A 13,713-nucleotide genomic window follows, 5' to 3' on the forward strand; every position below is an offset into this window, starting at 1 on the left:
CTTTCATATACTGATACAACAAGACTAGGCCTGTTTTTTGTTTGTTTGGTTTTCCCTATTTGGGGAAAAGAAAAGGGAAGATGGGGCAGGTCAAAGGGAAAGGAAACTTGGCATGGGTAACCTCAGTCTTGGTGCTAAGCCATTTGGTTTGTCTCTGTTTCCTATTCTCGTAATACTATACAGAAAGACAGGATTTGGAAGTAAGGTAGCTGCTTAACCACTTTGGTAAGGCGCTTACCATTGGCGAAACCTTGCCCATAGCCAGCATCCTTAGTCTGCAGATAGTTTGTGCTATGCATTGACAACAAATCCATTTTGCTCTTGTGTGATGAGGAAAACCTTGTTTTACTTTACAGGCAGCTTTATTTGTAATGTAAATCAGAATAGGTAACATATACATATATGTTTTCATTATGTTATTTTTAAATGTTCACAATTTTATTTTGATAAATGAAAAATTAGAAAAGTCATATCACGGCTATCAGCTAAAGTCAACGCTGGGCTGTGCTCCTTCATATCATGGCTGTCAGCTAAAGTCATTGTGTGTGTTCATCTGTGGCTATCGACTATAGTTGATGCTCGTACCAAAGTAGTTAAACATAGATCCAGAGCCCAAAGAGGGTCTTCATTCAGTAAGGTCCATCCTACTCACCTGAGTTAGGGAGTATATGCCTATATAAGGCATTAGACTGTAACCCTGGATTCTGGCTAGAATTGTAGGTAGCTGGACCCCTCACAAACAACATCTCATAGCAACCGACACAAGGGTTCACTGAAACTCCTCCAATATGTTTTATGCTATCATTTTATTTCAGACACCAGACAACACCTTGAGAATTGTATGAGCCCTAGGGTAGTGGTAATGGTTGCAATCAGGGAGGTGCAGAGGAAATAATAGGAGATAAATCAGAGATATGTTCAAGGGGGGGTTAAGAATAGTTTTATGACATCCAAAGAATTTCCTCAGTTTCTATCTTTGTAGACATTAATATCATAGAGTGTTATTTAATATGTCTTAGGTAACAATAACTTAATTCTTTGATCAGCAAGAATTTACTAAGTGCCACGGAACAAAAAGGTACAATAAGATATTTTATCTTATAACAATATGCCAAGTATTTTACTGTTAAATGTCAATCATTTTACATTAATGTCAATCACTTCTACCATGCTTGTCCACTAATGATTCAGTAGAACTCTCTCTTTATTATTACTCTTAAGGTTAATCCTGCTGTGCCTGATTTATAATTAGGATCAATATTAGGGTCTTCCAAAGAAAAAAGGCAATGAGTGTCACTGGGATTTATATAAGTGGGCCTTAGGTAGGCAATAACTGAGTTATATTTCAGTTGCTATTAATGAAAAACTGCATGTTTCTTGTATGCCATGAAGGAGCTAATGAAGTATAATATCTTCTATGGAAAATTGGGTCCTAAAAGAAATAAAAATTATATGTGGAATAACCATGTATGGCTTAAAAATAGCTGAGTATATATCATTTATTGGACATCAACTATATCAACTATAGCCAGGAACTGTGCTACTCGTGATTATACTAAGGATTTCATTTTATCCACACTGATTCTGTAAAAAGGTGTTGCTACTGACATTACCCAGATAAACAACTGAGGCTTTAAAAGTTCACTGCTATTGGCCAAGATATAAACCTAGCTCTGTTTCACTCTGAAATCTCATGCCACACATGACTTCCACAAATATTCAGAGCATAAGGCCAATTTACCCATTAGTCATAGAGAGTGCAAGGCCTAGGGTTCATAATACTTTTTAAATTTATTTATATATATTAATATATATATATTAATATATATATTTATAATTATATATAATTATATATAATTATAAATATATATATTAATATATATATATTAATATATATATATTATAATTGTTTTTATAGGCAAGTAGGCCCATGAAGGCAAAAGTGCCTAGGGCCCACGGAAGACATGGTGCAGTGCCCGCAGAGAAGCTGATATAGGGGTACTGAAAACTCTGCCTTGCCTCCAGATTGGTTCCCAACCAATCTATGGTGACACTGCCTGCCCTCCAGGATTCAATAACAAGCTGAATCATCTCCAGCAGGCTGCTGCTAAAGAGCACCTAATACCTGGGGCAGCTCTATATACATATTGACAAATTGGAGTCCGCAAAGCAGAGTAGGGACAATATACAATACAGGCTCATTTCACTGGGAGCATAGTGAGTGATTCATGGTAGGAACATGGCTTGATTGTCAGGCAACTTGTGGCTACTTGACAGTACCTATGTTTGATTTCAACAAACATCCACTTTTTGGAAGATTCTAGTTATTTTGATTGGAAGATTTTGAAAAGGAAAGTTACCAAGTACCCATGTACACATCTACCATAGGAGTGGCTTTTGTAGCATGTTGGATTTTAAACAGACTTGCATTCCCCAAATCACCATGATACATTAACATAATCTTCTATTATGCAGTTTTAGGAAAAAAGACAAAAAAGTTCTCTAATTAAAAAATGCCTACAAAAAAAAAATCAAGGGGGCACAAAATATAATTTGCATAGAGTTTAAATCTCATTTTTCTTTTAACTTGGGTAGCTTTACTCAACGATTTCTGTGAGGATTCTGAGTCCAGTTGTGCTTGTCAAATCATATTAGTTATGCAAGCGATTCTACCTTCAAGCTGTCTAGCCCAGGGCTGACCATGAGACATGGCTGTTTTACACAGTAATTTTGGATGACAGCTTTCCCTGGGCTCATGTGAGACCGGAAGGCAATTATAAGAGCAGAGGTCATTAACACTGCATTTGATTACATAATAAAGCAAAAAACTTATATATGTATAATGATATAATGAAGTGTTAGTTTCTATGAAACAGAACTTTAATTTCAAACTAAATGATTTCCAAACTAAATTTCTAAAGACTGTTGTGAATTTTTAACAGCTAATATACTGAGATATGTATGGATATAAAATTTGAGAAATAAATTGCCTTTTTGTTGCTTTGTTTTTATCTCTCAGATTCAAACTTCTATTATTAATCTGTTGTGGAAAGTATGTTCTGCTGTTTGGGAAAGGAGATACGTATATTTATACATGTAAATTTATGTGCAATTGTGTCCAAAGAAATATGGATTTAAAATCTAATGCTTTCCACTGAATAATACAGATAGAATTGCTAGAAGAATTTTCAAAGTTCAAAAGAGAAAATACCAAAATACAGTAAATGGAGAGCATAGCCTAAGGAAGTCATTATAAAAAAACATTTTGAAGTAGCTAATTTTGTCTAATTTAAATGCTAGATGGTCAAATCAGCACGCTTCCATGCCATATGCTTTCCTGAGAGCTATTTTTAATTTGCACAAATGTTTGGAGAATAAACTTAAAAGATGCTTTTTTGTGGTTGGTGAGGGTGTTGGCGGTGTTCAGTGAATCCGAGTTCCAACTCACCCTTTCTTTTTTCTCTTCTCTCTCAGACTGGTTTGCACTCATGATTCTTCAGTCAGTACTTATTCAGATACATGGCTGCAGAAAGAAGCCACTGTCAGTTCATTAAGTTAGTGGCCTACAAGATTAGAGAATGCAGGTTTAACTGAAAGGTAAAGAGTGAAATTGTAATAATCAAAATGAATAGATTGTCAGAGATTTCTCTGGAGGCTGCCTGGTGTCATTGACTTGAAATTGAAAAGTTGAATTTTCCTCTTATCATGCAGCTTCTCTTGACTTGCTTCCCTTAGGTGAGAACTTAGCTATTAAATCAAAGCCCTTCAAACATTTAGTAAATGAGAAAATATGTTCCCCCTACCGCCGATTAAAACCCCTCACGTAAACATACCATCTGAGTCAGGGAAGTCAGCAGGGTTTTTTCAGTTCTTCTATGTTTAATATTAAATATCAGAAAATGAATTTGGAGATGAACGTGTTTAAAAATAGAATGTTCTGCATCTATCTGAGGATGGGCAGCCTGATAGGCATTGGTGATTTATCAGGTAGAAAAAGGAATGAATAAAAGAGAGAAGGAAAGATGCCAGAGGAAGTTCTGAATCTGTATTCTGTTTCATCTCCTGCCCAGGTCACTCCTATAGAATGTAAGTAGGCACAAGAATTGAATGAATCAATTATTTTGCCCCTGTAGTTTTCACTTTGGAGTTAACACATGCAGGAATCAAAACATGAGAAGCTTCGTTGCATTAAACTGTTTGAGAAAAACCCATTGACTTAAGGCCTATCGTTAGAAATACTAGCAGCTCAGATACCCGAATTACTCAAGCTCATTCTTAGCTCAGATGCCAGCATACAAGAGTGAAACCACATTCAGGATACAAAGGCAGCTTACCTTTGCTCAGGCATCTGACAGGTGTATGGGATGTTGGTACCAGCACTGATAGTGCCACGTACTGGAATGGGCCTTGCTAGAGTTACTTAAGCCCTGTTATCCAAGTTTTCTCATTTGTGTTCTGGCAAGAATAAGGCTGCCATGATGAATAAATGATATAATAGATGTAAAGTTCCTAACAATTGTCCCTAGCATATTATTATTACTCAAGAAAGGTTAGTTTAAGAAAAGGATTGGGGCAAGTTGGGGGTGGGGGAGGCAGAAAGAAAAGTAACAACTGGGAACTTAGCTAAAATTGAGGAACTTTAAATTTTATTTCATTTAAGAGACCTGTAACTTAAAAAAATTAGAAGTGCACGGAAATTAGATGACTTATATTAGTGTATAAGAAATGATAACTTCAAAATGCTAGCAGACAAAGAGTTATTTTATTTCCTTCTTTTTTAAAAAACAAACTAATTGCTCTATATCATGAGTTGAACTAGTATTGTTGAGAGGGATTGAAATGGTGAGAAAAGATTGATTTCAGAGCAAAAGTAGTTTGAGTGGTAAATGCTTGAATGCATATAAACATATCAAGAGCAGGGATTTTAACTTGCTTCTTTATGGTCATTTTCCCAGCACTTAGGACAGTGTCCCCTAAATAGTAAGTATTCATATGAATTTGTGTGTGATGTGCATGAAGACAAGCTAAGAAAGAACAAGGAACCACTCCCTTTGGTCTGAGGGTACTTTTATGGCACTGTGTGTTCTAGATCCTGACCACTCTTTAAAATTCCAAGAAAAAGAATACAGAGTGGGGAAAGTCATTTTGCTTCTTGGGAAAAGTAAGAATTGGCAGACTATGTTTCGGGAACAAAATAACTAGTCTTAAAAGTTGTTAAATGTGACTGGTGGTTGGAAGCTGATCTGCTCCTCCTGTCTCAGTGATTTGAAGCAAACTTAGCTTTTTCTATAGACTCCTTTTAATTTGGACATGGTGAAGTGTGAATGAAGTTTCCTTCTAACATTCATCTTTCACTGCCTTCAGTGTCTGATAATACTCTGTTATACATTGTGTTCTATTTCTTACTTTTTTCAGTCAAAATTATATTTTTAAATCTTTGCCTGTTGTATGTACTAAGATCTAACATGTTTATTCTTCCCTTTGCATTATATTCCATCATATGCATTTACTATATTTATTTCATCCATCTTCCTATAGATGGGAATGCAGATTGTTCCCAGTGGATTTTTTTTCTGGGAATCTTGTAGAAAAACTTTTGTAAGAACATAGTTTGAGCAATGATATACTAGAGAACTAACATATTGGTTAAATATGTATTTTAACTTTAAGAATGAATAAGACCAATTTGATGCATACAATGAGCAATGGATAAATCTGAATGCATGAATTATTCACAGCAATAGGCCCTAAGCACTAAGGAATAGAAAATATTTTCACTATTGCTTCCTCTTCATTTGCTTTTTCTCAGGTACACATGCTCTCATTCATTCTACCATCTTTGCATCCAGCACAAATATTTATATCGCAGCATTATGCTTTCATGATAATGAGCGTTAGTGCTAGAGCTGGCCTATTCCTAACTTGGAGACATTCTGCAAACCTCTTTGCAGAAACTACCAAGATCACAGAAGCTTTGCTGAATACTTTGTTGAATTTAGCAGTTTTCAGGTAATCATTGTATCACTTTATATACATGCAATAAAACATGGCAGACAGTAATGCCATTATTATATAGAATATAGACAGTATATTTCAAACAAAGACAAAAATACCAGCCACAAAGTAAAAAGAATATTATATCTGTTATATATTAAGCAAGTTATAATGATCTCACTCAAGGAGAAAAAGAACTCTGATAATATCTTTTCAAAACCATTTTGTTATTAAAGTCAAAAATATAGAGAAAGCAAGTGATTTATTTAGTTTCACAACAAGGATTTATTGAGTGTTTACTCAATTTTCCAGGAACTGAGCTAAGACCTGAGGATATAAAAATAAATAAGGTGACAACCTTTCCTTAAATGATCATATTGTTTATTTGAAAGAGATAAACATATAATTCAATTATACAATACAATTAGGTATCCCAGAGCATTAACAAGGCAAACTGGTACTTTAGAAAAGGAACTAGGCAGGGAAGATGGGCTGGAATATTCCAGGCATAAGGGATAGTACATGAAAGAAATAGAAAAAATAGAAATGAGAAAATAGAAAGGTGGAAATGGAAACAGAAAAGAGAAATATGTGGTAGTAGGTGCAGACGATAGATCTTCTAAGAAGGAGGATACAAAAGAGCAGAGTCACCTCTAAATTGACAGTATTTCCAAGGCTGGAAACTAGTATTACTGTGGGTGTGGCACTTCAGTGATGGGTTTTGAGTGTTTGTTAATGAAGAAAATTTCTGATGGGCCTCAAATGTGAATTCTGAAAGTTCTGAGTCAAGTGCAACAACTATGTCTAAGCTATCTTTATACCTCCAGCACCTAGCGCAGGGTCTGATATACTGTAGGTGCTCAGTAAATGTTGTGTGGATGGATAGATAGGTAGAGGAACGATAAATTTAGTATGGTTCAGAAATTTTCTGAGAGATTTTCCATTTTCATCCAGAAGAAAGTAATGTTGCAGAAATTCAGAAGTTTTAGAATCAGATAGGATGAGTCATTTTTTAAATAATAATTTGCCCAGTTGAGCAAATTATTCAAACTGGTAAGTTTCAGTATCCCCATCTAAAAAATAGGGAACAGATGAAATAATTCATGTAAAATGCTTAAAAAACAAAGGGCATAGAAAAACAAAGTACCACCAGCTCAATGTGGTAGCTGCTAATATTCTGTAAGAAAGCTAAATAATAGTGAAAGGGTCATGTTTTGGATGGTATGAATTTTAAAAGTTAAAGTTGGTTTAAATTTGACATGTTTGGAAGTAGGAATCTCTGAAAGTTTCATTAGCTTGGGAAAGATGTAATTTTTATGAAGATTGATGGACAAATTAGAAGGAGAAAGCCTATGGTCAGGAGGAAAAGAACAACCCGTTGTAATCCTCCCATATGAGATTGATTGCCTGGATTCTCAAAGCCCAGCTCTGCCATTGACTAAGTGTGTAACTTTGGGCAAATTAATTAACTTCTCTAGGCCTCCAGTGAGGTTTTAGTAGTTTCTTACAGTGTGTTTACTAGAATTATTGATATAATCAATATGTATTGCTTGGCAGAGTACCCGGCATGTTGTAAGGGCTCAATGTTAACTAACTTTGCTGTTATTGTTATAAGATGATGGAAGACTCAGTTCATGATGACAGTAAGAATGGAGCCATAGGTACAAAAATAACTGTCAGAGGAAAAGTGTAATAATGTTTGGTGAATAATTCCATGTGGAGTATCTGCATCTATTGCAGTCCTAGATGCGTAGGACATACTTGTCTAACACTTGTTGACTTGTATGAAAGGAATACCCTTGGGCCTCCTAATTCCCCACACTCTCATTGGACTATTCAAGGGGGATTGTGCAAGATGATTTTAGTAATAGTTATTTAATGCTTCAGAAAAGAGGGCACTGCAAAGTGCACACCAAATCTAAAGCACATAAACCCAATGAACAACTAGGTCCAAAATGATATGATAGAAAGCATTAGACTTATAGTCTAGAGAATGATGCTCAGAATAACTCATGCCCAATGACTTGTGAGCTTTGTGAACTTAAACCCATAGTTTATCAGTTTCCTCAGCCATAAGATAGGAAGGGCATTCCCTCCTTAGGTATTTAAAGAGGAAAGTGAAATAATGAATGTAAAAATAGCGCCTTATATCTGTTAGAAAGTTGACAAATGTAAGACTAATCCTAACACATGGAGCCACTAAATAGCCTGCTCAGAATCAATGCCATGATGACAAAAAAGGCCAAGCCATCTGTCACCAGTAGCATCTTGACTAATTTCTGTCTTCTCTTTTAAATATGTGATTGTTTCAAAGCACTTATTGATTTATATTTTCTTTAATTCTCTAAGCACAAAAGCACATTCTCCCTTATAGACAGTTTTGTTGATAAAAATACATTGAAGGAAACCACAAACCAAAAATAAATCATAATTTCACCATGTGGAGATATCTAATGTTAAAATTCTGAAATATTTCTTTCCAATTTTTTTTCTTTCTATAGATAGCAAGCTAAGTCCCTAGAAAGATAGATACAGATAAATGTTTTTTATAATTGGTATGACATTAAATGTACAGATTTGATTTATGCTTTGTTATAGTCAATAATATAATATATATGAGTATAAGATTATTTTTAAATGCCTGTATGTTAATAATACATAATACAGAAACTTTATGTCACTTCTTTTCTCCATCAAAACTATGCAGTCAGTATATGAAGAAAGTTTCACTTTTCAGAGAAAAAAATTATTGTTTTCTACTTGTTGCTTATTTCCATTCTCCAACTAAATAATATACTCAGAATATCAACAACATTTAAGAAGGCAGCAATCAGGGGAGAAAACATTTATCTGTAATGTTGGACAAAATGTAACAATGAACTCTTTCATCTAGAGTCTAAGTCCTAAAGTCTGCTCTGAGATCTTTGAAATACCCACTTGGGCTGAAGCCATTTAAAGAAACTAAGCAAAATAAATGGCTTGAAGCACTCAAAAGTATAAACCCCAAACCTTTCCCAGCTTTGCATAATCATCATATTTATGTACTTTCCACTAAATTTGTCTTTGTGGAGATTAGGTTAACCTAATCTAACCTAAACCTGTCTCCCCCATTCTTTTTTCTTTTTGATCTGAGTGCCCTCTCAGCCTGGAACCAAGTTTTCCCAAATACTTAAATATTTGGTGAGCATCAATTTTACTACTAAGAATTGCTATAAAGAGTTTAATGATAATATGCATCTATTTACTGTTTTTTAAAAATTAAATATTTGTAAGTTAGAGTAGCAGAATGGTTCCATTTGTTTTCATTTTTTTGTCACTTCATTCAACATTTTTAAAATTTTGATCTTCTTATTAAATAATCTTTTCTTCGTCTAAACTTTTCACCTATTGGTTAAAAAAAAACACATATCCTATGATCTCTGATCTCATTTTGGAGATGAAAACCACTGAAGATTCCTCCAGTGTCATTAACCAATTGAGGACAGGTTTACTCCAAGACCCTCAATTTTTTGTTAACAATATGACCCATTTTCATTTATTAAAAATAAATACTATTTGAGCAGACTCTATGTCTTAGACATTGAACATATCAAAGTCCCTACCCACATTGAGCTTACCTTTCCGAAAGACTAATACATAAATTAGTAAGAAAATCTTAGGTAATGTTATCAAATTTTAGACACGTTTATTATCTTGTAAAAGACAGGTAGATTCTCTTTCTTCATCTTGTTAACAAATAAATAAACTTCTTAATCTCTAAATGGCACCTTTAGCAGTGTTTTGTGTTATTTTTTTGATGATCTATACTTTGAACATTGCTGTATATGAATTAAAGTATAAGATTTTTGGAGTTGTTCACAAATTAGCCAAACTTAAATCATTCTAGCAATAATTTATCATACTAATGTTAAGTTCAGGGTGATGTATCTGATATATCTTGAAATGTATTTTATACACCCATCTAATCAGCATATTATAATAAAATACATATGGTAAATATTATGGATTAGCATTTGTTCACAATGGAATCAAGATCCTTAAACACAGCAATATATATTAACCAACCAACTAGGCCATTTTTTTTCCTATTTTCATTCAGAAATTCATATTTTGATTTTTTTCTGTTTTTATATATTATATAGATCTTCAAATATTTTTATTACTTTTCCAGGAATTTGCTGCCTTGACAAAAGAATTAAATGCCTGCAGGGAACAACTTCTAGAAAAGGAAGAAGAAATATCTGAACTTAAAGCTGAAAGAAATAACACAAGAGTAAGTACAAAGCAGCATCCTTTTGGAATTAATTCCATATGTAGTTCAGTGCCTTATATCTACTATATATAAAAAAAGAAAATATAAGCATTTTCAAATTTTCAGAACTTTAAGCAGATATGAACTCATAGTCAGTTACTTAAAATAAGGAGGATATACTACAAAACTCAAAACAAAAAGACAGGAAACCTAAATTATAGTCTACTAAATGACTATGTTGCTTTAGAGAATGTTCTTATTTCTTCTGGCCTTTACTTTATGTGACTTTAAAAAGGAGGGCTGGATTTCAATAATGGGTTTCAAACTTTCAAAAGGTTGTATTGGGGGGGTAGGAATTCCTCAGAGGCTGGAAACAGGCAAAGGAAGAGAGGTGAGAGAGGGGAGGAACAGTTTAAATTATGGGGTGCTATGATGGAGTGGCCTGGGTTTGATCCTCATCTCATCCCAGCAAAAGATTTATTTAAAAACGAAAAAAAAGTGTTAAAAATGGAAAACTGCTGAAGCAGATCGCTGCCAACTAAAGGAGGCGTACCATTATATTTTAGAAAATCTCCCAGGGAACTTCTAGTTCTGATATTTTAATTTCATGAAACTCATAAAGTTTGCTGCATTCTCCTCTTGGAAACCCATGCATTTTATCAATCACATGATGTGCCATGTAACACTAAAGTTCAGAATTTGATTGGAGATGCTATGTTTTCTAGTTCAAAAACAAAATCACTAAATTTCACAAAATATGTAAATTGCCATGTTACCCAAATGAATGTAGTTTCTCTATTAAAAGAAAGTAGAGAAAAACCACTTTTGTGTGGGTGTAAGTCCAATTTAATTATTAAGTAGGTGAAAAATATTCTAAGTGTTATAGCTTTAACAGATTAAGGCTGGAAAAATAAGGTATAGTGACTGGCCTTTTCACTTTATGCTTGGTCTTAGGGAGTAATACAGAAATAATAGCTCCACAAACTGTGAGCTTGTGACACTAATGAGAAATAGAATTGCATGCATAATGCTTATATGATCAAACTCAGTTTATGTCCTCATTCATCAGGGTCTTATTTTATGTAAAGAGAATTCATATATGTGCATACAATAAATTGGTTTTCTTTGAGATTTTGATGATCCAGCCACATGGATTGCCTCAAATAGGGCATAACAAGGGCAGTTCAGATCACATTATTTGGTGTCAGACGAATTTTTTTTCTGTTTCTCTCTCCCTCTATATATTTTTACCACCCTTGATTTTTAACTTAACACTGTGTTTCCTAGCAAATTTAAAGTTTATTTCTGCTATGAGATTTATTCTTCTCTATTTCACTATTTTATATTTTGCTACTTTAGACTATATTCCCTGATGTAATGCCATATAGCCAAATGCAAAGTAGGATCAGAAAGCTGAGAATGGAGGGAAATAAACAATTTTGGATAGATTTCCAAGTAATCCTCACATTTAAAATACACTGGAGGCCGGGCGCTGTGGCTCACGCCTGTAATCCTAGCTCTTGGGAGGCCGAGGCGGGCGGATTGCTCGAGGTCAGGAGTTCAAAACCAGCCTGAGCAAGAGCGAGACCCCGTCTCTACTATAAATAGAAAGAAATTAATTGGCCAACTGATATATACATAAAAAATTAGCCGGGCATGGTGGCTCATGCCTGTAGTCCCAGCTACCCGGGAGGCTGAGGCAGAAGGATCACTCGAGCCCAGGAGTTTGAGGTTGCTGTGAGCTAGGCTGACGCCACGGCACTCACTCTAGCCTGGGCAACAAAGCGAGACTCTGTCTCAAAAATAAAATAAAATAAAATAAAATACACTGGAGACTCCTTTATTAGTTGTGTATGTATTTCTCCTTTACATAGCCTTTTTTTTTCCCTACAGCCTTTGCTCCTTTCTATATCCCTATGAAAGAGATATTGTAGTTATATCCATTTTACAGACAAGGCAGGTATTTTTACAAGATATTTTACAAGACAAGGCTCAGAAAAGGTCAGATAAGTTTCCTAAGGTTGGACAGTAAATAGCAGGGAAGGTGTTTGAAAGACAAGATAATGTAGTGTGAATCTATAGCCCGTGTCCTCAGCCATGAGGCTATCAGCATGCTTACTCAAGTCACACCCATGAAGGAACTCAAACATTTACTAGAGCTTAGTGGAAACTTTGCTTAAGAATCAGATCAGACCCTGTGTTGCTCCTTCTTAATTGTGACTAATTTTGGAAAACTAGATTTGGCGACAGCATCCATACCAGATATACCTGTGGATAATGCACCTGTAAGGGAACCTTGGGTTGTAAAAGAAGCAAGACAAACTAGACTCGAAATACCTACTCAGGATTTCAAAGTGAGAATGATAAACAATTTCTCTGGGATAAGAGAAATTGAAGCCATGAACTTTAAACATGAATAATGGTTACTTTTTGAAAAGATGAATAAGCCTGAAAAATATTTTTCTACCTTCCTTCAAGTAGTGATGTGGAGGATTTTTGTTATTGATCACATCAAGAAAAACAAATTTATGAAACTCTTTTGTGCAAAATATTGATTATGTAACAATTACATAATCACCTTTCACCCTCCTCCACCCACTACCCCCCCCCAAATATCTAGGGTTGAATCAGACATATCTTCTCTCTTCCCCCCAAATGCCTCAATAAATGTTGCTAACCCTAATAGTTTTCATAAATTTATATAGCTGTTTTTCTTTCTACATGTTATTTTCTTCTTGCTATAAACAGCTACTTACTGGTCATGGAGAGGAAACAACAAACTAGTATTTCTTTCTCACACCTAAAGAAAGTTTGACTGGTATTAGATTGTGAGCAAGTTTAAAATAGAATTGAGAGTCTAATTTCCAGTGTTGTGATAAACTTGTGGCTCTCTCTACATTGAGTAGTTAGCATATGGGCATGAATTGAGATAAATGACACAAAAAGACAGTTCACAAAGAGAAATCATGATGGATGGGTAGGGTCACTTGTGTTAATTTTGAGTAACATCAAAAACAATAGAGCAGAAAGGATTTTTCTACATAATGATATTTGAAAGAATTGTATCTTCACCCAGAACAGAAAATAGAAGATTTGGTGGGACTTGCATGAAGTTTATCTAATACATAGAGTAATAATAATGGTAATAAATAGCTAACATTATTTACGTACTGTTTTTCTAAATGTTTTAGATGTTTAACTCACTTTATCCTCACAGCAATCTCATTATCCCCACTTAATTCATAGGGAACCTAAGGAAGGAAGTAACTTCCCACAGGCCACATGGCTTATAGTGACACCCAGAAAGTCTGCTTTTCAGCTTCACCACAGGATATGTATTTAGGAAATTGTGTTTCTAGATCACCCACAGAACACAAGTGATAAGAGGGTTATATTTAAGAAAGAGCAGAGTATATCCAAATTTTGTAATTCACTCTATTTATGTTATTTCTAGTGTGTGGAGAGTA

At 34.5% G+C, this 13,713-nt stretch overlaps 1 protein-coding gene across 12 annotated transcripts in view; it reads left to right on the forward strand.

Annotated features, from left to right (window-relative positions):
- The window catches only part of PPFIA2 (PPFI scaffold protein A2), a 441,105-nt gene that overhangs the window by 241,631 nt on the left and 185,761 nt on the right, over window positions 1-13,713 (forward strand). For all 12 annotated transcript variants that reach the window (XM_020287953.2, XM_076007132.1, XM_020287957.2 and 9 more), the window contains one exon: window positions 10,166-10,267. In XM_020287953.2, coding sequence (XP_020143542.1) covers window positions 10,166-10,267 — 102 coding nt within the window. The remainder of the gene's footprint in view (window positions 1-10,165; window positions 10,268-13,713) is intronic.

This window comes from Microcebus murinus, chromosome 10, assembly GCF_040939455.1.
Source record: "Microcebus murinus isolate Inina chromosome 10, M.murinus_Inina_mat1.0, whole genome shotgun sequence".
Taxonomy (NCBI): domain Eukaryota; kingdom Metazoa; phylum Chordata; class Mammalia; order Primates; family Cheirogaleidae; genus Microcebus; species Microcebus murinus.